Source organism: Balaenoptera borealis (genome assembly GCF_965194805.1).
Source record: "Balaenoptera borealis genome assembly, chromosome: 16".
Classification (NCBI taxonomy): Eukaryota; Metazoa; Chordata; class Mammalia; order Artiodactyla; family Balaenopteridae; genus Balaenoptera; species Balaenoptera borealis.
Genome location: NC_138872.1, coordinates 59,458,785 through 59,484,441, shown reverse-complemented (window position 1 = coordinate 59,484,441; position 25,657 = coordinate 59,458,785). Strand labels below are relative to the sequence as shown.

The following is a 25,657-nucleotide window of genomic DNA, read 5'->3' as shown; positions in this document are numbered from 1 at the left end:
TGAACTCACCTTGCTTGGCTGGGCCCTCCCACTCCCCCATGAGTCACAGAGCGCATGCATCAAAGCCTCTTTTCCAACCTCCTGTTTTGGATTATCCAGCAATCCCCCTGCCCCTCACTCCACTCTGCCATGGGAGGAATCCTGGAGGGCCAAGATGTCACTCTTCACGCAGAGGGTCTGCGTCACTGTAACCCACAGCGGAGCAGCCCGAGCTCCCTTCTCCCCTGACTTCATCTGAATCCCCTTTTACTGGCCTCAGGAACGGGTGATGCGAGACCCGTGGGGAGGTCATTCTTTGCCGACGTCAGGGGCGCAGGTCTGCACTGGGGGCCCACAGTAGGCAACCTGGGCTGCAGTGAGGGAGCCGGTCCAGGCCCTGCCCAAGGGTCCTCACCGTCCAAGAGGTTGTTAGATGGGGCCAGGCCTGATGGGCGTCTGCCACGCCAGGCTGGGGGGACAGGGACATGCTGGGGCTGTGGAGCATGGCCTGGCCTGTGAGGGTCCTCAGCCCCCTACCCTCCCCACACCTCACAGCCTGCTCCCCCCCCCCACCATCCCTCTTCAGCTCATGTTCTGGGAGCTCTGGGCAGAGGAGGAGATGAGTTCTTCCCTGCAGCTGACCTGTGATTCTCAAGCCTGCCTGGTCTTCAACGTCCGTGGCCAGAACCGGGCGCTCAGGTGAGGGGTTCTCTACACTCTGGGGGCCCTGAGAGGAGAGGAATGGGTGAGGGAGACCACAGCTGAGCACTCCTGACCTACAGCCCCACTGCACAGGTGTGACAAGGGAGGCTCAGAGAGGCCAAGTGACTTACCCAAGGTCACACAGCTAATAAAATATCTTTGACCTCTGGGGGCAGGACATAGATGAGGAGTTCTTGGTCTCACAAACTAAATGCATCCCAGGCCTCGAGTACATATTAGTAACTATTACGGCTCTTTAATCCAGGGACCTACTGGGTGCCGGGGTCGGGGGTCTTACAATCAGATGAAGTCAGGCGGCCAGTGGTTCTCACCTGGGGGCGAGTGTGCCCACCCAGGAGTGTTTGGCAATGTCTGGGGAAATGTCTGGTGGTTACGACTCTGCATGGGGTGCTACTGGCTCCTAGTGGGCGGGGGCCGGAGGTGCTGCCAGACTCCTATAACGCACAGGTCAGCCCACAACAGTGAATCGTGTGGCCCAAGGTGTCAGCTGTGCTGAGGTTGAGACACCCTGGTGTAGAGGCACCACCAGGCCAGGGCAGCCCCCAGGGCTGGCAGCAGTGGGGAGCCATGAACACCGCAGCCTGAAGAGGCAGGGAAGGGGTGCTGTGTGCACAGGGCTGCTGGGAGGGAACCCGGGTTTAAATCCCACCGTCCACTCTGCTGAGGCTCCACTGGCCAAGCCCGAGGGGGCCCATCGGTGCACCTGCAGAAGACGTGCCGCCCGGTACCACCCAGCCCCTGGGCTGAAGGGGAAACTGAGGGACTTGCCCAATGTCCCTGCTCAGGACCAGGCAGAGGCCAAGCTGGGATTCAAACTCAGGTCGCCTGGGGGCAGGCTGCAGCCCCGACCATTACACCCCATGGCCCTCAGGCCTCGGGGCGTGTGAATAGCCCTTTATCAGCTATTCTGCTGCTGTGTTCCTGCGTCTCCACCCCTCTGCTGGGGAGGTTGGCTTGGTCCTGACCCGGCCCTGGAGGCCCGGACAGGGTGCCCTCAAGCCAGGCCTCTCACATCCTCTTTCTTTCCAGCAAGGAGCTGCGGCTCTCAGGCCGGCATCACCTCCCCATCCTCCTAGGCTGCTGCCCCAGCAGAGCCTCAGCCTCAGCCAAGGTAACTGTGTCCCGGCCTCCCCTGAGCTCCTAACTGGTTCCAGATGCCCTGCCCGAGGCGGGTATGGGGAGTGTTAACACATCCACATCTGTCTGCCGGCTGCACAGGCCCCCGTGGGCGACTCTCGGAAACCCCTGGCTCCAGCTTTCCCAAACAGGCCCAGGTTTACATTCCTGGGCTAGCCCCTGCGGCCCCCAGCTGGGCCCACGAGACCCTTAGGAGCCAGGAGAGGCTTGCCCGCCTGGTGCCTGGCGCCGCCTCACCCGGCCTGGCACGCTCCCGGTCGCTGGATCAGATGACGCGGCCTTTGAGCTGAGCCAGCATCACCTCCCAGGTGTCCCGTCTGCTTTCCCACGGGTCTTTGCGTGTCTTCGTGCCCTGTGTCCACAAATCCCATTTTTACCTGGAACCCCCAGGATCTCCCGCACTCATGCATCTGCCCTGTGTGTAGCATCTGGAGGTCCTGGGGGAAGACAGGAGGACCCATGAGACCCATGATTCCCTCTCCCTCCGTCTGCCATTGTTTATTTCTGTCTGCCCCTCTTCCCCAAATCAGGAGATCCTGGAGGGTATGCCCAGCACCTGGCACAGGGCCCAGCACATAGTAGGTGCGTGTAGTGAATGAATGAAAGGAATGAATGAATGAATGACAGGATGTGTAAATGAGTGAGTGATTACAATCACCAACTGATCACTTCATTATCCCACCAGCCACCCAGTTTTGTTAAAAGCCCTCCCTGCCCTGGGCCAGGCTGCCTTTGTTTATAGAGCACCTACTGTGTGCCAGGCCCTGTACCCGCACATCGCACAGAATCTCAGTGCTCCCCAGATTTCACTGCACCATCATTCGGGGAACCTCTTAGTTTCCCCCTAATCTTTATTTTGAATAATTTCCAACCTATAGAAAAGTTATTGTAGGACAGTGGACATTTACCAATCGGTTTTTTCCCCAGTTTTATTGAGATGTAATTGACATACAGCACTGTATAACTTTAACATGTACAGCATACTCATCTGACTTACATCTATTGTGAAATGACTACGGTAAGTTTAGTTAACGTCCTCATCTCATAGAGATACAGAAAAAGAAAAGGAAAAATAATTTATTTCCTTGTGATGAGAACTCTTAGAATCTCCTCTCTTTTTTTTTAAATTAATTTTTATTGGAGTATAGTTGATTTACAATGCTGTGTTACTTTCGGCTGTATAGCAAAGTGAATCAGTTGTACATATACATATATCCACTTTTTTTTAGATTCTGTTCCCATGTAGGTCATTACAGAGCATTGAGTAGAGTTCCCTGTGCTATACAGTAGGTCCTTATTAGTTATCTATTTTATATATGTGTATATATCAATCCCAATCTCCCAATTTATCCCTCCCCCCCTTTCCTCCTTGGTAATCATAAGTTTGTTTTCTGCATCTGTGACTGTTTCTGTTTTGTAAATTGGTTCATTTGTACCTTTCTCTTCTCTTAACCACTTTCAAATATACCATCCAGCAGGGTTAACTGTAGTCATCCTGTTGTACATACATCTCTGGTATTTATCTTATATCACCAAGTGTTAATATCTTACCACACCTTTCTATTTATACTTACATATGTTATATACATTTGTATATTCGTACACGTATTTTCTGTATTATTGTGAGTTAATATTGAGTTGTTTCTGGAGGCATCTCTTTACTCCTAAATACTGCAGCAAGTATTTCCAATAACAAGGGTATTTTCTTGTATAACACAACAGAATTACAAAATTCAGGAAATTTAACATGTGACATAAAACCATTATCAAATATATGGTTCATCATAAAATTTCCCAGTGTCGCAATCATTCTTTTGCAATAACGTTCTTTCGAGCGGTTTTGTTTTGTTTGTTTTAAATCCAGAATGCAGTTCAGGATCATCCAGGGTATTCAGTTTCTTAATCTAGAAATTCAGTTTCTTAATCTGAAATCTCTTTAGTTTCTTAATCTAGAACAGAGGTCTGTAAACTTTTACTGTAAAGGGCCAGATAATAAATATTTTAGCCTTTACACCCAATACCCTCTTTGTTGCATCTACTACTATTGTAACAAAAGAGCAGCAATAGACAATATGTAAATAAAATGGGCATTGTCGTGTTCCAATAAAACTTTATTTACAAAATCAGGCTGTGGGCCAAATTTGGCCCAAAGACTGACCCCTGATCTAGAAATTCTCTTCCCACCGCCTATATTTTATTATTACACTTTTCAGACACTGAAAAATTAAAACAATTTTATAGTGAACACCTACGTATCCATCACCTAGATTTTTTTCATTCATATTTTGCTCTACTGTATCACATAGTTCTCCATCCTTCCTAATTTTTGATGCATTTCAAAGTAAATTGCTGATATTGATATCAGCTGATATCAGCCGAAAGTGATATCCCCCTAAGCATTTCATTGTCATTAACCACATTAAAGGAGAACTCCTGCATTGAACAACAAGGATTTACTGTATAGCACAGGGAACTGTATTCAGTATCTTGTAATAACCTATAATGGAAAAGAATCTGAAGCTGTATACCTGAAACTAACACAATATTGTAAATACGCTATAGTTAAGTTTTTAAAAGAACTCCCGCATTGACGATTTTGCAGTGTTCAGGCAGTTGTTTTGCAAAAATCCCCCATTTGAATTTGTCAGATTGTTTGTGTGAGACATGATTCAGGTTGAACATTTTTGACAGGGGCATCACTAAATTAATGATGCTTCTGGAGAGCTCTTAAGAATACCAGTTCTTGACCCAGTTTCCAGAGGCTCTGTTTTTACAGGTCTTGGGTGGGGGCCCAGAATCTATATTTTTGGCAGGTGCCCTAAGTGATTCTGCTATTCAGCCAGCCTGGAAGTTAGCACATTATTTCATATAGTTTTCATACCAACCCATTAATAAAGTAGGTATCATTATCCCAATTTATCTGATAAGAAAGTGAAGGTGGTTATGGAACTAGCTAGAGGTCATTTATCCCATACCTGCTAGAGCCTGAACTGGGGCCTGGTCTGTTTAATGCAGTGCTTGTGTGTCGTCCTCTGCAGTAGACTGCCCCCTGCTGTTCACAATGGTAATACAACTAGAATTCTTGCCTGCCCGCCCCAGGCTGGTAGCTATCTACAAGTCAGTGTTACAGCATGAAGGGCATGGGGAGATTGTTGTCATGGCCACACCTGGTGGTCTAATCTGAGGTTCAGGACCCTCATGTCATCAGAGTTGGTCCCATCCAGGGAGCTGGGCGTCTTTCGGGCCCGGGGCTTTGGGAGGCGGAGCTTGCTCAGCGTGGAGCCAGCATCTTCCTCAGTGTTCCGTCAGAGACTTGGATGAGGAGATCTGACTTGCTTTTCTTCTGGCCCAGCTGCGATACCCTGAGGGTGGAGCCGAGAGCACCTTTGCCTTGACGGTGGAGGAGCATCATTTCCACGTGGGCTCCAGGCTGGTGGCTGCTAAGGACAGTCTCACCAACATCGTCACGCTGGAACAGACCTTCCCCCAGGTGCGTGCAGGAGGCCAGAGCCAGGGCTGGGGCAGGCTGGGAGGCTCCGGGGGCAGCCCTTTGAGAAAAGAGGAATTGTCCTGGTTCCTGGGAGGATCCAACGCAGGCAGAGCCGTGATGTGGGCAAAATTTGCTGGAATGGATTCTCAGCTGGCCTCTGTATCCATCCATCCATCCTCCCTCCCTCCCACCCTCCCTCCCTCCCTCCCTCCCTCCCTCCCTTCCTTCCTTCCTCCCTTCCTTCCTTCCTTCTGCATTATTTATTGAGCATCTACTAGGTGCCAGACCAGACACTATTCCAGAAACTGGGGATGTTGCCTAGAACAGGATTGATGCGTCCTTCCTCTCATCAAGTGTACAGTCTAGTGGGGAGATTGACCAACAAAAAAAAATCAAATAAGAAAATATACCAGATGATGATACATACTACAGAAAAAACAAAATGGGGTGAAATGAGTGGGAATTACTGGGGAGCTATTTAGGTGGCCAGGAAAGGCCCCACTAAGGAGATGACATTTGAGCTAGCCGGAGATGACAAGCAAATATCAGCCATGTGGAAATCTGGTGAAAAGAAGATATACAGATTGCCAACAAACACATGAAAGGATGCTCAACATCACTAATCATTAGAGAAATGCAAATCAAAACTACAATGAGGTATCACCTCACACCAGTCAGAATGGCCATCATCAGAAAGTCTACAAACAATAAATGCTGGAGAGGGTGTGGAGAAAAGGGAACCCTCTTGCACTGTTGGTGGGAATGTAAATTGATACAGCCACTATGGAGAACAGTATGGAGGTTCCTTAAAAAACTAAAAATAGAACTCCCATATGACCCAGCAATCCCACTCCTGGGCATATACCCTGAGAAAACCATAATTCAAAAAGTGTCATGTACCACAGTGTTCATTGCAGCACTATTTACAATAGCTAGGACATGGAAGCAACCTAAGTGTCCATCAACAGATGAATGGATAAAGAAGATGTGGCACGTATATACAATGGAATATTACTCAGCCATAAAAAGAAACGAAATTGAGTTATTTGTAGTGAGGTAGATGGACCTAGAGTCTGTCATACAGAGTGAAGTAAGTCAGAAAGAGGAAAACAAATACCGTATGCTAACACGTATACATGGAATCTAAAAAAAAAATGGTTCTGATGAACCTAGGGGCAGGACAGGAATAAAGACGCAGACGTAGAGAATGGACTTGAGGACACTGGGAGGGGGAAGGGTAAGCTGGGACTAAGTGAGAGGAGTAGCACTGACATATATACACTACCAAATGTAAAATAGATAGTGGGAAGCAGCCGCATAGCACAGGGAGATCAGCTCGGTGCTTTGTGATCACCTAGAGGGGTGGGATGGGGAGGGTGGGAGAGGGAGGGTGGGAGGGAGACACAAGAGGGAGGGGATATGGGGATATATGTATGTATATAGCTGGTTCACTTTGTTATACAGCAGAAACTAACACAACATTGTAAAGCAATTATACTCCAATAAAGATGTTTAAAAAAAGAAGAAAAGAAAATCTAGTGAAAGAGCATTCTAGGCAGAGGGAACAAGACATGCAAAGGGCCTGGGCAGGAATGAATTTGGCATATTTGAGGAATGGCCACTGGGCTGGAGCAGAGTAAGTGAGGGGGAAATGGTGGGCAGTAGTGGGAATCCAATCATGCAGGGCATGTCAGGCCACAGGGAGGGAGGAGTTTGGATTTTATTCCTCTGAAATTGGACGCCTTTTGAGGACACTATCCAAGGGATGCTTTCAGATTCCTCTGGCTGCTGTGTGGGGAGGGACCTACAGGGGGCAGCAGAGACAACAGTGAAGAAGCCAGTGAGCAGGGCCAGAATGATGATGTCTTGGACCGAGGTGGGGGCAGTAGTGATGGGCTCTAGAGACATTTAAGAGTTAATTCCCCTCGTCCCACCAAAAGTCCCCTCCTGTGGCACCCACCAGCAGGGAGAGTGCTCCTTGCTGAGCCTTTGCACAGGCTGTTCCTTCTGCCTAGAATGCCCTTCCCTGCTTTGTCCACTTATTTTCTTTGTGTTCCTTTGTCCCTTGAATATCTTTTGTGGCTACTCTTGTCACCTTGTCCCACCATTTTCTGTCTCTGTGACTGTCTCCCCACCAGCCTGGAGCCCCTGAAGGGCCAGGGCCAGTCTTGGTTATCTTTGTACCCCAACCCCCAGCACTGGGTCAAGGACATAATACCTGCTCACTAAATGTTTGAGAAATCCTACTACCAACTGCAGCAGCCCTACATGGCATTGTCCATGGGTCCAGCCCTGGGCTGAGCACTTCACAGCCATTATATCACTGAAGTTGGCACTGTTATTCTTACCCCATTTTATATGCAAGGAAATGAGGCCCAGAGAGGTTGGGAAACTGGCCCAAGGCCACACAGCTTGGAAGTGGAGCTGAGAGGCGGCTGTCCTCTTTACAGGGGGCGTCAGTCTCCTATGTTACACCCCTTCCACCCCATCACTCCCCTCCCTTACATTATCTGCCCAGCCCAGTAAACTGTTAGAACTTTGTTTCTTATGTTTCTTCTTCTGAAAGCTTCTCTCCTTTCCTATCCTCAGCAGGAACATGGGCCAGGTTCCCCTGTGACGCAACTCCATCTTTCTCTTCCAGCTCCACACCCTTCCTGGGGTGCTGGTCCTGCAGACCTCATACGAGCAAGCCCGTGGCACCCGTGTCCTGCACCACATGGTGCTGTGGGACGGCCAGGAGATGGCCATCAACGGGAGCCTCTCCGGGCCCTTCCTCAAGCCCACCAGGACCCTCAACCTGCAGGGTGAGTCTCCCAGCGGCTGCAGCAGGGGTGGCCCGTTCACCCACTCACTCAGAGCACCATCATTGAGCACCTGCTTATCCCAGGTGCTGTTCCAGGTGCTGGGGATCCACTGGGAAATAAGATGGCCCAGGTCCCCGCCCTCAGGGAGGCAGGCTGTGAGCAGGGACACATACTGAACAACATAACGTCAGGGTGTCTCCGAGAGAGAAGGGCTGAGAAAACAAGCAGGGCTTGGTTTGGGGGCCTGGAGCTCCTCCAGGTGGGGTGGTTGGGGAAGGCCTGTCTCAGGAGGTGATGTTTAAGCTGAGCCCCGAGTGACAAGAAGGCGAAGCTCTGGGGAGATCATTGCAGGCAGAAGGAACAGCAGGTGCAAAGGCCCTGGGGTGGGAACAAGCTTTGTGGCTGGAGTAACAGCAGCAAGGGCAGTGTGGCTGGAGTGGACTGAAGGGAGGAGCAGCGGGGAGATGAGGTGGGAGAGGTCAGGGGAGCCGGGTGACACAGGATCCCAGGCCCGGACAAGGAGTTGGGGTTTTACCCGAGTGTGTTAAGACAGGAGAGTGGGGCCAGGGCGTGGAAGGTGTGCCAACTCTGAGCATCCCTGAGAGGCTTCAGAGCTGAGGCTGACAGACTGAAGGTTGGCAGGGGAGGTGAGTGCACCCCCAACAGTGGCACCCGTGACCCCTGAGGCCCTCCAGGAAATAGCCCCGTCCCCAAGGGGCTGTGCAGACACACAGACTGTCAGTTAGTGTTTGAGGAGCCCCCTTACGCAGAGCAGAGCCGACCTGCTGGCCTGCCAAGCGGGAGACACGGTGCAGACCCTGGCCCCGGGGGCACGGCTTGCTGAGTGGCCCAGTGGAGTTCCCCATGGTCACGGTTGCCACACATGTGCCCTGCAAGGCAGAGGAAATGAGAAGATCCTCAGCATGCCAAGGCGGTACGTGCATGCCCTTGTGTGCATGTGTGAGCGTGTGCACGCTCGGGGGCCCATGGGTGGGCTGAGCAGTCCGTGGGCCCTGCCATGTGGTTACAGAGCATAGGAGCCAGCAGGTCAGGGGTGGAGGGAAGGAGGGGTGTGGCTCTGCATGTAGCATGCAAATGTGGTCAGTGCTCCCTGGACTGGTGACCAGATGATGCCTTGAGAACCAGCTAGTGCCACCGTCTCTGGGCACAGCTCCCCAGAGTCTGTGTGGGGACAGGCAGCACCCCTTCCAGAGGGCTCAGAGGGCAGCATGGTGGCCGTTGTCTGCAATGGGGTCTTGGGTGGACTCCTGCTCTGGGGGTCTAGGAAGGCAGGACCAGTTGGTGGCCTCACAGGATGGGATCAAGTGGTGCAGGAGGTCAGGGCAGCTGGACTCAGCCTTAAGGGATGAAGGAAGAAAATCTAGGGCAAGGAGACTGTCTGCTGTGAGGCCTCAGCTATGCATATACCACCTGTGTCACACCCCAAGGTGGAATGAGAGCATAGGGCAGGTGAGTGTGGCCAGGTAGGTGTGGGACATTCAAAGAGGCCTGGGCAACCATGAGTGTGAGGGACCTGAGAGTGATACAAGAAGGAGACTGTATCAGTCAGCTATTGTTGTGTAACAAATGACCCCAAACTCAGTGACTTATAGTAATAAGCATTTATCACTGCTCATGGGCCTGTGGGTCAGCTGGGCAGCTCTTCTGGTCTTACTCACACATCAAAGTCAGCCCCAAGTTGGGTAGGTGGTGCTGCTGATCTTGGCTGAGCTTTCTAACGTGTTCGGGGGCTGGCTGCCTGTCAGCTGGTCTGGGAGAGTCTCGACTGAAACATTCAGGTTCTCCTCTGTGTGGTGTCACTGTCCAGCAGGCCAGCCTGGGTTTGTTCTCACAGTGGCTGGGCAGGGATCCCAGAGAGCCAGTGGGAGCTGAGGACTCTTTAGGCCTAGGCTGGGGTTTGCCAGTGTCAACTTCACCAAATTCTACAAGCAAATCACAAGGCCAGCCCAGTTTCAAGGGCCAGGGAAACAAATTCCACCTCTTGATGGAGGAGGTACAAAGCCTCGTTGCAGGAGTGGAGATTTGGGGTTCTCATGGGGACACTGAGGGATTATACTGAGTGGTATGGGGACCAAGTGAGGGTGTAGCTTCTGAATTTTGTGCAGATTACCTGAGCGTGTGGCCCCAAAGTGGCCCCCTGTACCCTCTCGGCCTCGAGCCGATGTCGTCAGCTCATGCTCCCGCCCCTCCCTGTGTCCCCGCCTCCAGTGGAGCTCACCCACCCGCTGCCGCTCCCCCTGCCTCGGCACTGCAGCCTCCGCCTGGCCTCCGAGCATTCGCGACGCGGCCACCACGATGACCTGGTTGTGGGCTGGGATGGCAAAGACCAGGTAGGCGTCGGGGGGCTGGAAGGATACCTGGGAAGCCCACCCTGTGGCCTGAGTGGGGCACTTGGGGCCCTGCCCTGCCCGAGGAGCCTTACAGGGCCAACAGGGCTGGGCCCCAGTCCCCAAGGGACCATAGGAAGGGCACTGGGTGGGAGGAGGAAACCTGGGTCCCAGCACCACCTGGGACAGGAAGACCAGTGGCTGACGCATACTGCAGTCCTCTTGTGTGCCAGGCACATCAGCCCCATTTCTAGATGAAATTGAAGCTCAGAGAGGCATGGGGTCTTGCTCAGAGTCACGGAGCTACTGTAAGGCAGGGCTGGGATTTGAACCCATGAAATGCCTCCAGCCACCACATGTGTCACTCCCAGTCCCATCTTTGTCATATGCTTGTCCCCATCTGCTTCTCTCCAAGCCTCAACTTATTCCTCTGCAAAATGGGCTGAAGCTCCCGGAGGGCCTCCCACAGTGCTGGGCCAGCAGCCCTCACTCCCGTGACCTTGATGAAGAAGGTTGCCTGCACTGGGTGGTGGGGAGGGGCTTGGCCTCTCTGGGGGAGCCCTCCCCCTCAGCCTGTCCCCTCCCCAGGTGGTGCTGTCCTCCTCTCTTCGGCTGGGGAAGGGCAAGCTGGCCGCCCACGTGGCCCTGGCTCACCCCTTTAGCCTCTCCTGGCAGCGGGCCGAGGCCAGAGGCCTTGCTGAGAGCAGGGGTGGCAGGCAGCGCCGGCAGGTGAGCAGGGAGCATCCGAGGGGGCCTGGGTGTAGGGGTCTTGGGGGTTGGTGAGCTGCGTGGCTGAGCCCACGGGTGGGGCATCTGGGACCACGTGTGGGGGGAGGAGGATCCCATTTGTTCATCAGAGACAAGGACATCTCTGGAATCACAGATTCCTGAAGCTTGGAACCCCAAAGGGACCTTCATTCATTCATTCATTCATCGGTACCTTATTAAGCACCTACTGTGTGCCAGGCAGTGTTGAGGTGCGGACACAGTCCCTGCATTGATAAAGCTCACATTTTAGTGGGAGAAACAGTTACAAGCATGTCCAATTCATCACTGAAGTGCTCGTTTGTTTAGTCGGTCACTGCAGGGGTTTGAGCAGGGCAGCTGGACTCTGCATCTGACTGGGAGGCCTTGGGCAGCTCACAGCACCTTCCTAAGCCTCGGTTTTTTTCTTCTCTGAAATGGAAGACAGTAGGCCAGTGTGTGCCAGGCAAAACAGGCAAAAAGACCAAAACTCAAGCAAAGGAATGAATAAAGAAATTAAGAGCTGTGGTAAGCACCATAAAGAAAGTAAGGAGGGTGCTAAGAGAGAGAAACATTGGAGTTGGGGGGGGCTACTTTAGATGGGGTGCACAGCGAGGGCTTCCTGGAGGAGGTGGTTTGTCAGCTGAGGACCCGCGGATGAGGAGGAGCTATCTGTGCCAAGCTGGAGAAACAGCGCAGTCCAGGCAGAAGGAACAGCAAGTGAAAAGGCCCCGAGGTGGGAACGGGCTGGGTGCTTCAGGAAGAGCCAGAGGCAATTAGGACCAGAACCAAGGAAGCGATGGGGCAGGGGCAGATGAGGGGGCAGATGAGGTCAGGTGAGGGGGCAGACCACGCAGGGCCCCTCTCTTGGCTCTGGTTGCCATAGCAAAATAGTACAGGCTGTGTGGCTTAAACCACAGGCATTTATTTCTCACACTTCTAGAGGCTAGAAGTCCAAGATCAAGGTGCCAGCACCGTCAGCTCCTGGTGAGAGCTCTCTTCCTGGCCTGCAGCCGTCTCACTGTGTCCTCACGTGTCGGGGAGAGAGCTCTCCGGGGTCCTTCTTACAAAGACACTAATTCCATCGTGACGCACCACCCCCCGCCCCAAACCTCATCTAACCCTAATCACCTCCCAACGGCCCCCCCTCCTGATGCTGTCACATTGGGGATGAGGGCTTCAACATATGAACTTGTGGGGTGATGTGAGTCAGTCCACAGCAGCCCCACAAACCCCAGGGAGGGACTCAGATTTCATTCTGCCTTTGGGAATGATGAGTCTGGGTGTTGAGAATGAGGAGTTTTCCATCTAAACGCCTCTGGCCTCCCAGCCCGAGCGTGGCTCTAAGCTCTTACAAACACGAGCCGCAAGAGGAGGCACCGTCTCCACTCCCCATCTCTCCCCTCCGCCCGCCACTGGCCCCATCTCCTTGCAGGTACAGCTTGCCTGGAATGGAGGGCAGCCTGCGACTTTGCAGCTCACCTGGGCCGACAGGTCCTTGGCGCACAGCACCTCCTGGGATGGTTGCGTGGCCACCTCCCCGGGGCAGGTAGGCACTGGCTGCCCTGCTGATCAGGCACAGGCCTTTCGCTAACTCTGGGCCCTGTGTTGCCCTCCCTCCCCCCAGTCACGTCCTCCATCCTCTTCCCCGTCAGCTCCGGGACACCTGGGGCCTGGGCGCCCTCAGGGCCTGTGGGGCCTTAACACAGACCCCAGCCGTGTTCAGCGAGTGGCTCGATCTGTCCTGGGACGGACGCCGGGTGCAGCAGAACCTGACGTATGAGGTGAGGCCTGGGGCGCTGGGGGTCCCCACCTGCTTCAGGAAGTGCCCGGCTCTGGGGCCCTAGGGTCCTGGGTGTAAGTGCTAGTTGTGCTGGGGATCCCGGGCAACTCATTTCTCCACTGTGAACCTTGGTTTTCTCATCTGTGAAATGGGTGCAGTAATCCTTCCCTGACTGGAGTGTAGTGAGAGCTCTGGGAGGTAAGGAAAGCAAGGCGCCCAGCATGAGGCAAGCACCTGGGGAGCAGACGGGGAAGGAGCTGGTGATGCCAGTGGGCTTCTGGGGAGGGGTGGGAGGAGGTCAGGAGGGCAGGTTTCCAGAGGCGTCAGGGTCAAGGTCTCTCCAGCAGCACTGCCTGCCTGGGGCTCCTGATGGGCTATGGAGAGACAGGGACAGCTAGCCCTGGAAGTCCCCTTGCCCCTTCTGGGTCTCCTTAGGCCCAGCCCCCCTCAGTCTCCCAACAAAAGTCCTGCTCGGAGTGTAAACGGCTGCTGTGGGGCTGACCAGGGCTCTGATGGTGGGATTTCTGGCACCTGCCCTCCTCTCGTGAGGGTCTCCTGACTGCCGCTGGCCATGGGCACTCTCTCTTCCGGGACGAACCCCCATCCCATGGTGCCTTCTCCTTCCAGAGGCACCAGCCGTCCCGCCCGGACAAGATCCGTGCAGAGGCCACACTGGAGCGCGTCCTTACGGCCTCCTGCACCACGCAAAGTTTCCAGGGAGTCGTGGAGACTGACTATGCCCACTGGCTGCGCCATTCCCTGCATCTGGGGCTCTGCCACCTGCCCAGGGTGAGTCTGTCCCAGGGAAAGGCCCAGGGACCCTGGTGGTGAGGAGAGAGGAGGGTGCCCGCCCAGGTCAGGGGTGTGAGTGAGGGAGCTGGGTGCCATCATCACGGCTCTGCACATGCCACTGGGCGACCCTGGGCAGGGTTCTCTCCTCTCTGAACATCCGGTGTTTCATCTGAAGGATGGAAGATGCAGTTGGTTCCAGCATGTAGGGTGACTGTGAAATTTAAGATGAGACACTGGGAGAGTGCTCAACGCGTAAACAAAAGCTGCTGCTTTCGTCATCATTGTTAGGGGGAGGTGTTGGGACCCCTATCTCCCCAACATTCCCCCGAGTTTGTTAGCTGGTTGATTGGTCTTTCCTGCATTCTTTCCACCCTTCCTTCCACCCACCCACCCATCTTCTCAACCATCCAAACATCCATCCATCCATCTACCCACCCTCCCATCCTCCCTTCCATCCTCCCTCGCTCCCTCCCTCCCTCCCATCCCTCCATCCATTCATCCATCCATCCTCCCATTCCCCACATCCCAGGGGTCAAACTTTTTCTGTAAGGAGCCAGATGGCAAATATTTTAAGTCTTGCAGACCATATGGTCTCTGTTGCAACTCTGGCATTGTGTCATGAAAGCCACCATAGATGACATGTAAATGAATGGGTATGGCCATTCCCAATAAAAATCTATCTACAAGAACAGGCAGTGAGCCAGATTTGGCCCATGATCCATAGTTTGCCAACCCCCAATCTGTTCATCCATTCAGAAAGCATTTGTAGGTCTTACCTGTGCCAGGCTGTTCTAGGTGCAAGGGCAAGGATGGGGAAAGGGACAGACCAGGTGCCTGCCCTCCTGAAGCTCACAGTCCAGTGGGAAGAAGAAGAAAAAACAGACAAGACGCATGATATGCAGTCAGGTGTGGTGAATGCTGTGAAGGAATGAAGCAGGGAGAGTGGACAGGGGATTGCAGGGGGCCTTGCTGACGAATGCAAACTGCAGCAGGAACTGCCCGTGCAAAGGCCCTGTGGCAGGAGCATGCTTAGAGTGTTTGAGGAACACAGGGTGGCCCTTATAGAGAGAGCAAGAGGGCGAGGTTAGGAAGATAACGCAGACCCATAGGACCTGCCAAGGAGACCGGCTTCTCCTCTAAGTGCAGTGGGAAGGCAGAGGCTTTGAGCAGGGGGGACAGTGTCTGATTTGCATTTTTTCAAAGCTTGGTCTGGCTGCCAAGTGGAGGAGGGGCTGTGGGCTGGGGCAGGAATGGAGGCTGGGAGACCTGATAGGCTATTGTGACAGTCCTGGCGTGAGGGATAGTAGCCTGGACCAGAGCATAGGGAGAAGAAGCTGTGCTCCTGCACCTCCCTGACCACTGACACCCCACCCTTTCGTTCCAGGCCCTCTCGGTCTCCGGGGAGCACACCTTGGGTGGCGGTGGGCTCCTGCTACACTCCAAATGCCAGCTGGGCCTCGCCCCAGACCCAGACCACAGCCTGCACCTCAGCCTGACCCTCCGCAACCACAGCAGGCCCCGGATGCCTGACTTCTCCGGGGAGCTAGAGGTAAGGTGGCTGGGTCGGGGCTGCCCACCCCATGGGCAGGATACTCTGATGTCCCTCTGTCCCTCCCTGCCCAGTGGACCACCACTGCCTGGGTGGCCCTGCCATCTAGTGGCCAGTATTAGAACTGCAGACTGGCACCCTAGTGGGGACCTGAGCTTAACTGTAGGTGGGACCCCCTGTGCCTGGCCCCCCGCCCTGAGCAGCTCCTCTGCTGCCCCAACATCAGCCCTTCCTATAACCGAGAGGCAATGGCTGGACTGCCTGGGTTTGAATCCCAGCCCAACCTCTTCCTGGCTAGCAACGTACTTCCCCTCTGTGCCTCAGTTTCTTCGCCTGTAAAGTGGCGGATAATCATTGCACCTACCCTACCTCCCATGGCATTAATATTGCAGGGATTAATTATTTTAATATGTATAGATTGTTTAGAATAGTGCCTGATACAAAGCAGCCACTAAGTAAGTATTAGCTGCTATTATTATTAGCTATTATTGGCCGAGTCTTCTCCTACCCCTTCCACCTCCCAGCAGCCCAGGGAGGTAGAAGGGGGCAGAGCTGGGTTCAATACCTGCTCTGCTCCCACCTGGCCAAGGGCTATTGAGAAGGGACCTCTTTGAGCCCCATTTCCTCATCTGTAAGTGGGGATCAGGTATATTTCACAGGGTGGTCAGTGGGGTTCTGGGCACCCCTCCCCTCCACCCACACAGCACGGGCATACAGGAGGTGCTCCATAAGTGCTGTCATCCACCCATCTCTGGGTCTCCCTGGCTGGGTGACCTTGACCTTGTGACTTACCCTCTTCAAGCCTCAGTCTTCTCTGTCAAATGGGAACGAATCCCATGTCCTTTGCAGAATTGTTGGGAGGAAAAGAAACAGAGTTTGCACAGCACGTGCACACAGTAGGTGCTCATGAGATGGGAGTTTCCTTCCAGCATCCAGAGCTGGATGAGGCATTTCTGTGTCTGGAGCTCACTCAGCTCCTGTTTCCGAGCCCAGGAGCAGTGGCAGTTTCAAAAGAGTTTTCCTTTCTGAGTTTCGCCAAGGCTGGCTCTCGCTTCCCCGTTTGCCAGCCAGGCCCCCAGCCACTCCCGCACCTGTAATCCTGGTGCCCCAAGGCTCACTTCCCCAGAATCGGAGGCCTGGGAGTGAGCCCCGTGGGGCCCAGCCCGCGGTGGGCGGTCAGGGAGTGGCTGGTCCTCCTGCTTCCATCCCGAGCACGTGGGCAGCTGGTTCTGACCGCCTCTCCCTTGCCCACCCCCTCTCTGCTTGCCCCGTTTTGGGGTCCGTGGTGTGGAGAGAGGCCTTTCTACAGCCTTGTTTGGTCTCTACACCAACCCGGTGGAGAAGAGGGACAGATTCAGGAGGTCAGGCACTCACCCCGGCTGCTGGGGCGCTCACCACTCAGTGACAGTGACTAAGACGGACACCTCAGGTGTGGTCTGCAGACGCCCCCCCTCAGGATCACTTCATGCACTGTGAAATCTCCTAAGGATTCCTGGGCTCCACCCTTCCCACCCACTCAGGAAGCTGCATATTTAGTGAGCACCCTGAATTTGATTCCTAGGGCTGCTGTAACAAATTAGCCCCAACTCAGTGGTTTAGCACGACAGAAATCCCTTCTTTCACAGCTCTGGAGGTTAGAGGTCTAAAGTCAAGGCGTCAGCAGGGTCATGCTCCTTCCAGAAGCTCCAGGAAACAATGCTTCCTTGCCTCTTCCAGCTTCTGGGGGCTGCCAGCAATCCAGGCGTTCCTGGGCTTGTGGCTGCGTTATTCCAATCTCTGTCTCTGTCTTCACATGGCTTTCTTATAAGGACACCAGTTATTGGATTTAGGGCCCACCCTAATCCAGTATGACGTCATCGTAATTTTATTTCATCTACAAAGAACCTATTTCCAAATAACATCACATTTACAGGTACCAAGGGTTAGAAGTTCAACAGATCTTTTTGAGGAACATAAGCCCATAACACACCCCCTACACACACACACACACACACACACACACACACACGCACACATTCTGATTCCTGATAAATTTTGAGAACCACCATTCTATATCTGATCTTATAGATTTTGAAACTGAGGCCCAGAGAGGGTAACACACTTACTCAAGGCTGCACAGCTTGTTAGCCGCAATATCTGGACTAGAATACAGAGCAGCTGAGTTCAGGCCAGAGGTAGCTCCCCTCCCCTACAACGGCTTCTCAATCAGCCCGTTGGCCTCCCCCCTGCAAGGTCTCCTTAGGGTTCCTTCTCTTAAGGCCTCGGAGGCTTTTCCTGCCTTTGCCCCACCCCATTCGAAACCCTCCTGTCTTGTGTCCCCTTCCCTCAAGGCTGGTGGCTGCAAGGGCTGGGATGAACTGCTCAGTGCCGGCCTTTATGCCAGGTGCTACCCACGATGTCTCCTTGAACTTGTGGAGACATTTGCAGTGGTTCTCATGCAAACATGGAAAACCTGGCCTGTAGGTGGAGACACCTGGGCACTGGGAACGTAAAAATGCCAGTGCCCAGCCCCTCCCCCAATCAGTTAAGTCAGAATCTCTGGGGTGAGGCCTCGGCAGCAGGAATTTTTAAGCTACTTGGATGCTGTGCGCCGCGCTTGGTTAGGTCCCTGGATGTGGATTTTAATAAGCATGTTCTGCAATTGGTAGGGATTCTGAGCCCTGTGGCAGGGGTGTAAGGTGGGGGGACCCAGTGCCCCTGAAGATGTGGGGGGTGGGGGGTGGGCATTGCCTTTTCCCTGCAGGTTCAACCTCACCCTCCTCAGCCACCTCTCCCCGGGCCTGGGGCCAACAGGGGCCAGAGGGCAGAGGCCAGGCTGCACTTAGGCCTCTGCCCTTCGCCTCCCAGCTCCGCGGCCCCAAGGCTCAGCAGTTTGGCTTGCTGGGCCGGGTCTCCACCTCAGCTTCTCGAAGCTTGGTCCAGCTGGAGGGAAATGTGGACGACGGGGACGAGAAAGTGAGACTGTTGGTGTCCCGGGCCCCGAACTGCTTCCAGGCCTCGGTGGCCCACGAGGAAGGTGAGTGGAGGTACCGGTGTGGCTCAGCAGCCTGGCCAAGGCCCCAGCTTGGCCGAAGAGTGGACAGAGATTGGGGTGCTGAGAGCTCGAAGTCAAAGGAAACCCTGGTAGAACTTGGTGGCACCCCCAGCTTGGAGGTGATGATAAGCTCCCTGTGGTCACCTGTGGTGCCAGGAGAGGCTGGGATAAGTCTGGACCAGAGGTGGGTGTGGGCTGGGGGATGGGGAAGAAACCAGGCTTCGGGGGGTTTGGAGGTTGATTTACGCAGCTCAGTTCAAGGCCCTCAAATCCTAGGGCCTTTGAGACTCTGCCTGTGGGCAGTGGGGAGCTACAGAAGGCTGTGGAGCGCGGGAGGAGTGGGCAGCTGGGAGGCAGATGGACGAGTCCTGGGTACAACAGCAGGTCCCCTCCTGGCCCCAGGGAGCCAAGAGGAGAGTGTGGTGCTGCGGGCGTGTGCCCACAGGCGGACTGCGGAGGTAGAGGCCCTGCTCCAGGACAGCAGGCAGCCCGTCCAGCCCCTGGGACGCCTGACCCTGCAGGCTGCCAACCAGAGCCTCCGCTTGGCTGCATACGGCTGCCAGGGGACCCTGCTGGGCCACGTGGAGGTGAGGGGGCTGAGGGCTGGGGGGAGGAAGGGTGTTATTCCTACCCCCCCACCCCCACCCTGCCCGGGCAGAGGCCACAGGACCAGGATCCCTAAGTCCAGGAGTACCAAGGAAACCAGAGGCAGACAGCCCGTAGCGTGGCCAACACATCCCTGGGCGTTGCTGCTGGCACCGAGAGCATTCTGTCCACTTCATCCCCGTGAGGCCCAGCCTGTCCCTCTGTGTCCGCAGTCCAGGGTGGCCGCTCTTGGGTCCCAGGTGCAAGCCCGGCTGGAGGAGAAGATCCATGGCTTGGACGCCTACGTGAGACGGTTCCAGCGCCTGGTGGGTAGAGTGCACTGGGATGTCGGGGGCACCCTTGGAGAATGGGAGGGAGCGTGAGGCGTCACCCCTCTGGCTCGTCCTGGGCCTCCCTCACGGACATGAGGGTCTTCTGGAGCTTTCTGTGCCCCAGACCCTCACGTTGATCCTGCCCCCGTTCCCCTGCCCAGGTGCAGCCGGCGGGCGCCCTGGATGGCGCGGCAGGCCCCCTTCTGCAGCTGTGCCAGGCGGGGCTGGGGGCCGTGAGGGAGAGTGGCCGGGCGGTGGCCGCGCTGTGGGACCAGAGCCGGGCCAGGCAGGGGCTGACACACCGTGTGCCACTCTACCTGGAGAGGCTGCAGGCAGGGCTGGAGCAGCTGCGGGCTGAGCTGGAACGTGAGTGCAGGAGACAGGGCGTGACCCTGCACCCAAATCCACGCCTGATCCCAGGGCCCCCGACCCCAGGCCCCTCACGCTCGGCCTGGGGTACTGGTTCAACCAGAAAGGCCACCTGATTTCTGGCAGGCCTGCAGCCCAACTTCATTTAGACCCTCTGCCTTATTTCTCACGGACCTATAGCCTTCAGACTTTTGGAACAGTGTCCATTCTTGTCAGTCTCCAAGCTCATATCCCACATGCCCGCTGCCTTATCTCTTCTGGGACTGCTGCCCAAGTTTCTTCAGTCCCCGCCTGATTTCTTTTGGGCATACAGCTTTACTTCTATTAGGCCCACTGCCATAGATTCTAGGGCCTATTTCTGGTTCTGTGATAAGCACCAGTGAAACCGTGCGGGTCGTGAAGGCTGCTGTCCCGAACGCCCTCCTGGCGGTGCTGGGACCCTCCAGCCTCTCCCAGGGCCAGGAGCACCAGGGCTGACAGCTGGCCCAGCAGGGAGCCCCAGGACCCTGCCCAGCACCAGGGCGGCCATCCCTCTGACTGGCCAGTGCTCGGGCCAGACAGGCTATTAAATGTCCTCTCACCCCTGCTTGTGTCCCTTTGTCAGAATCCCAGGGCCACCCCCAGCCTCGTGATTCATTAGGACTCACAGTTCTCAGGATGTAGTTGCACCCACAGCTATGATTTGCTACAGGGACAGGATACAGAGCCAGGTGGCAGAGGGACAGGTGCAGGGGAGGTTCTAGGGAGACCAAGCACGAGCTTCCAGACTCCTCTCCCAGTGGGGGCACACGGGACTCCCTCCACTGCCCCAGCTTTGAATTGTGGCAACATGTGTCAAACGCTGTCTGCCCGGGGAGCTCGTTAGAGACCCTGCGCCCAGGCTTCTCACTGGAGGCTGGTCACGTAGGAGCCTCTGCCTGGCACAGACCAACATTCCAGACTCGCAGAAGGAAAGGGGGTGTTCAGCATAAACCACTTTGCTCGTGCAATCCAGGCACAGCGAGGCCCTCTTATCAGGTCTGGGAATGGTGGGAACCCCCCAGAATCCAGCTAGGGCTGACCCCGTGAACAGGCCTTGCAGTCGGGCAGTCTCAGGCCTGCCGGGCTAACTCTTTTCCAGTCTCTAGTGCCACCACCTCATTCCAGGTCACAGGCCCTATTTCCTTCCTGGAGGCCCGGGTCGTCGGGGGGCTGGTTTTCCTGTGTGGGCCGGGGATGCGGGTAGCGGCATCTCACCTGCCACCAGGGCCGGGAGGCCTCACGGTGCGTGGTGGCTGCCTTTGCAGAGCCCCTGGCCACGCTGAAGGACGCCTACTTGGAGGTGACAGTGCAGCCCCTGGACGAGGTGTGGCAGGAGCGGGCCAAGGAGGCCGTGCAGCGGCTGCAGGCCTGGGTGTCCGGGACGCCGGGGACCTGGGGGTCCGGGCCCATCGCGGCAGCGCTGGAGGCCACGAGGGGCGCCCTGGAGCTGGTGAGGTGGGGCGAGGGGGAGGGAGGCGGCCCTGCAGGCAGGGATGGCCCTGACGGCTCTCACTGCCCCCACCTGCTCCAGGCCACCCACCAGATGCTGTCTTGGGCTGAAGCTGTGTTCTCACAGGCACTGAGGCGGCTCTGCAAACCCTTGTTGGACATGTACAGCTTCTCAGCCAGGTAACTTGTCCCCTCTGCGGTCTTGCCCCACGCCAGGCACACCCTCCGTCTCATCTGCTCCCCTGACAGCCCTGCCATAGAAACATTTTCAGCCCCATTTTACGGATAAGGAAACTGAGGCTTATTCTTCATTCCGCGGATATTTTATGAGCACTCTCTTTGAGCAGGCGCTGTTTTAGGTGTGCAGACGCAGCGGTGAGTGGGATAGATCCTGGCCCTCACGAAGGCCATGGCTGAGCAGGGAGACGTTCACTGAACACAGTGACCAGGTTATCTACCCTCAGGGGCGGCAGGCCTTCCTATAAAGGGCCTGAGAGTGATGTGTTCAGGATTTGTAGCCCGATGGTCTCTCACGTAGCCTTTGTTTTTTGTTTTTGTTAAGAATCCTTTAAACAGTAAAAGCCATTCTTAGCTTGCAGGCCATCCAAAAGCAGGACACAGGTTGGATTTGGCCATGGACCACAGTCTACCGACCTCTGAGCTAGTATATTAGGTACCAAGTGCTACAGAAAAAAAAAAGTTCCCCAACCAGGAATCCAACCCGTGCCCCCTGCAGTGGAAGCGCAGAGTCTTAACCATTGGACCGCCAGGGAAGTCCCCGAGGGGGGCATTATAAAGAGTGAGGCTGTGGTTGGCTTCAGTGAGAAGGTAGCATTTGAGCAAGGGCTTGACGGGTGAGGGAGTGAGCCGGGTGCACATCATGGGAAGAGCGTTCCAGGCGGAGGGCACAGCTGGTGCAAAGGCCCAGGGGTGGGAGTGCACTTCCTGCTTGAGGAATCTGAAGGAAGCCAGGGGGGCTGGAGTGGAGAGTAGAGGAGTCGGCGGGGTAACGGGGTTCTGGGCAGCTTGGGGCCTTTGTCTCTTACTCTGAAATGGGAGCACACAGGAGGTTTTGAGCTGAGGAAGGACATGATCTACCTTTCATTTAAAAAGATCCCTCTGGCCCCAGTGTTGAGAATAAAGACTGGGGGCAGGGAGGGGGATAGAAGCAGGGAGCCCAGTTTAGAATGGTCCAGGCGAGATGGGAGAGTAGCTGCGCCGAGCAGTGGCAGCCGCGGAGGGGGTGCGAGGCGGTCAGGTTCCGGGTGTTGTAAGGACAAGCCTGTAGGATTGGCTGACAGATTGGATGGAGGTGGTGAAAGAGAAGAGCCAGGGATGACTCCCAGGGTCTTGGCTTTGGTGACTGGAAGGATGGAGGGTTCATCTACGGGGTAATGGGGATGACTGGGGTGCAGGGCGCAGCTTGGAGCTTTGTTGGTTTCCTGTGGCTGCCATAGCAAATTACCACAAGTTCAGTGGCTTAAGCAACACAGATGTGTTCTCGTGTAGTTCTGGAGGTCAGAAATTCAAAATGAATGTCAGGTTCCTCCGAGAGGCTCGGGGGAGAACCCTTCCCTTCCCAGCCCCTGCAGGCCGCCTGCTTGCCTCGGCTCGTGGCCCCCGCCTCCATCTTCAAAGCCAACAGGGCAGCATCTTCTCCCCTGACTGTTGTCCTTATATCTTCTCTCTGACCCTCCTGCCTCTCTTATAAGGTGCATTGTGATTCCATTGGCCACCTGGATAATCCGTCTTAAAATCTTTAGTGTAGTCACACCTGCAAAGTCCCTTTGGCCTCCTAAGATAACACAGTCATAGGTTCCAGGGACTTGGGCGTCTTTGGGGCTGTTGCTCAGCCTACTGTGGTGGGAGCGGGTGGTCTGGAGCTCTTTCCGACCTGCTGAGTTTGAGACACCATCAGGACACCCCACCGAGGCAGCTTTCTGAGGCCTGGGCCGTAGAGCAATTTGGAGGTTTTGGAGAAGTCACTGGCCCTGACGGAGCAGCGGAGCCAGCCTCAGGGACAGGCCTGAGGAGCCCCTTCCCCACTCAGGCCGGAGGCCCCGCCAGGGCACATACGTTCAGGCCCCTGGCAGGAGATCAGATGCCTGCGTCCTTAAAATAGGACAGTCACTTCTACCCCCAGCCTCCACCTCATTGTGCCACCTCCCCAAACAAAGCCTGTTCCCTCCCTAAGAGGCTGACGTTCCGTGGAGGTCAGCTTGCGCCGGACCCTTACATGGCCATCCTGCGGCTGCGGAAAGTGAGGCTCCGACAGGCACGACTTGCGCTGGGGTCTCCCAGCTCCTCTGTGCTCCCTCCAGGGACCACTCAGTGCTGGTGACACTGCCGATGCTGCCTGCAGGGGACGAGCCCCTGGACGTGGCCCGGGTGACCAGCCACCTGGTGGAGGAGAAGCTGCTGCGGCCACTCCGAGAGCTGTATGGGACCAGCGTGCTGGCCGAGTACCACTGGCTCAAACGCCGTCTGCTGGGGGCCCCCTCTGGATGTGAGTCCTACGCCGCCCTCCTCCCCGGGACCCCTCTGCCCTTTGGAACGTGGCAGCAGAACCTGGCAGGGCCAGATAGACAGTGGGGCCATCCCCCAGTAGCACAGGGAAGACAGCATTGTAGTGCTGGGCCCATCTGATCCCAGGCTGATTCCAGAGGTTACTGGGCTTCCCAACGTCAAACAGGATGAGGGTTGGGCTGCAGATCCAGGTTTTTGTCCAGAAAGTAAAAGCCTGAGCCTGGAACCCAGCGCAGAGGTGTGGCGAGGGGCTGAGGGCCAGGCCAGCTCCCTCCAGGTGGACTCTGCAGGAGAAGCACCAGGCAGACCTCCAGTTGCAGCCGGAAGGCCACTAATTGAGTCCAGACTGTCTGTCAGGCAAGGCCTGGAGCCACAGGCAGTGCTGGGACCAGACGCAGCTCTGGGGGCCCTGGGGGCTTGGAGCCCCTGGAGTTTGCATCCGCTCCCCTGAGTGCGATCTGGTGAGTCTCCTCACCTCTCTGTCACCTGGAGGGGGCAACGTGGCTCACTGTGTGGTAACGAGTGTGTGCCTTTGGTGCCCGGGAGGGTCTCAAGTCAGTGGGAAAGCTTGGCAAGGACTGGTGTGTAGCATGGGGTCTCGTGATCTCACAGGTGGGAACGCGGAGGCTTGGGCAGGTGGGAGCCCCCCCAGAGTCTGGGGTACTTGTCTGCTAGGCAGCGTGGCGACTGGAAGCAGCCTGGTCTTTGGGTTCCACGTGTCCGACCTGGACCGGCCTGTGACCTTCAGCTCTGACACCTGACAAGGGGCTCCCAGTACTCTCCTCGTGAGGCCATCATGGGCTGGCATGGGCCAGCAGCTGCCGGGTACCTGGCCTGGGCGTGTGTTCAACGGGTGGGGCTTCTCTTACCCGACCCCCACGCAAGCCTCTGCTCTGCAGCAGCGCCGGCTCAGGGGGTCCAAACTACCCTCTCTTGGGCCACCTCCTGCCCACCGTGAAGAGGGCCGGGCCTGGCCCACGTGGCACCTCCCTCCTGTTGGATGGAGCCTTTGGCCGTCCTTTTTTTTTTTTTTAATGAAGACATTTGACTTTTGTGGGGGCATTCTGTTGTTTCTTTTTAAAAAAAAATATTTATTTATTTGGCTTCATTGGGTCTTAGTTGCGGCATGCAGGATCTTTCATTGCAGTGCACAGGCTTCTCTCTAGTTGTGGCACGTGGGCTCCAGAGCACGCGGGCTCAGTCGTTGCGGCAATCGGGCTCTCTAGTTGTGGTGCACGGGCTCAGTAGTTGCAGGGCATGGGCTTAGTTGCCCCATGGCATGTACGATCTTAGTTCCCTGACCAGGGATCAAACCCGCATCCCCTGCATTGGAAGGTGGATTCTTAACCACTGGACCACCAGGGAAGTCCCCCGTACTTTTTTTTTTAATAGTGAATGTGTCTCTTTTCTCTTTTCTGCAGTAGCTTCATTGAGGTATAATCCACCTACCACCCAGGTCACCCTTTTTTTTTTTTTTTTTGAACTGTGGTTACAATTCAACAAATTCTAACCTTCAGTCAAGGGTGACAAGAAATGAGAGACAAATGGAAAAATACCATTTGTATTCACCTTTATAAATAAAATGATGTGCTTAGTTCCATTTGGAGGCAAAAGCATGGAACCTGGTGGTCCTTTTTTTTCTTTCTTTCTTTTAAATTGAATTACAATGTTTTGTTAATTTCTGCTGTACAGCAAAGTGACTCAGTTAGTTATACACATATATACACTCTTTTTTAAATATTCGTTTCCATTATGGTTTATCATAGGATATTGAATATAGTTCCCTGTGCTATACAGTAGGACCTTGTTGTCTATCCATCCTTTATATAATAGCTGACATCTGCTAACCCCAACTTCCCACTCCATCCCTCCCCCAACCCCCTTGGCAACCACAAGTCTGTTCTCTATGTCTGTGAGTCTGTTTCTGTTTTGTAGATAGGTTCATTTGTGTCATATTTTTAAATTTTTTCATTCATTTCCTTTCATTTGCTG

At 55.0% G+C, this 25,657-nt stretch overlaps 1 protein-coding gene across 3 annotated transcripts in view; it reads left to right on the top strand.

The window, feature by feature from the left end:
- Positions 1 to 25,657, top strand: part of LOC309613205 (uncharacterized protein) — a 179,109-nt gene that overhangs the window by 136,706 nt on the left and 16,746 nt on the right. Inside the window, exons 51-67 of one of the 3 annotated variants that reach the window (XM_082359761.1) lie at positions 566 to 678; positions 1,732 to 1,813; positions 5,192 to 5,329; positions 7,971 to 8,133; positions 10,363 to 10,484; positions 11,070 to 11,210; positions 12,661 to 12,774; positions 12,881 to 13,009; positions 13,636 to 13,797; positions 15,185 to 15,349; positions 18,197 to 18,365; positions 18,786 to 18,970; positions 19,202 to 19,294; positions 19,462 to 19,666; positions 20,956 to 21,140; positions 21,222 to 21,319; positions 23,461 to 23,645. In XM_082359761.1, the coding sequence (XP_082215887.1) occupies positions 566 to 678; positions 1,732 to 1,813; positions 5,192 to 5,329; positions 7,971 to 8,133; positions 10,363 to 10,484; positions 11,070 to 11,210; positions 12,661 to 12,774; positions 12,881 to 13,009; positions 13,636 to 13,797; positions 15,185 to 15,349; positions 18,197 to 18,365; positions 18,786 to 18,970; positions 19,202 to 19,294; positions 19,462 to 19,666; positions 20,956 to 21,140; positions 21,222 to 21,319; positions 23,461 to 23,645 (2,449 nt within the window). Of the gene's footprint in view, positions 1 to 565; positions 679 to 1,731; positions 1,814 to 5,191; positions 5,330 to 7,970; positions 8,134 to 10,362; positions 10,485 to 11,069; positions 11,211 to 12,660; positions 12,775 to 12,880; positions 13,010 to 13,635; positions 13,798 to 15,184; positions 15,350 to 18,196; positions 19,295 to 19,461; positions 19,667 to 20,955; positions 21,320 to 23,460; positions 23,646 to 25,657 lie in introns of all 3 variants that reach the window. The other 2 variants (XM_082359759.1, XM_082359760.1) reach the window with 2 other exon arrangements.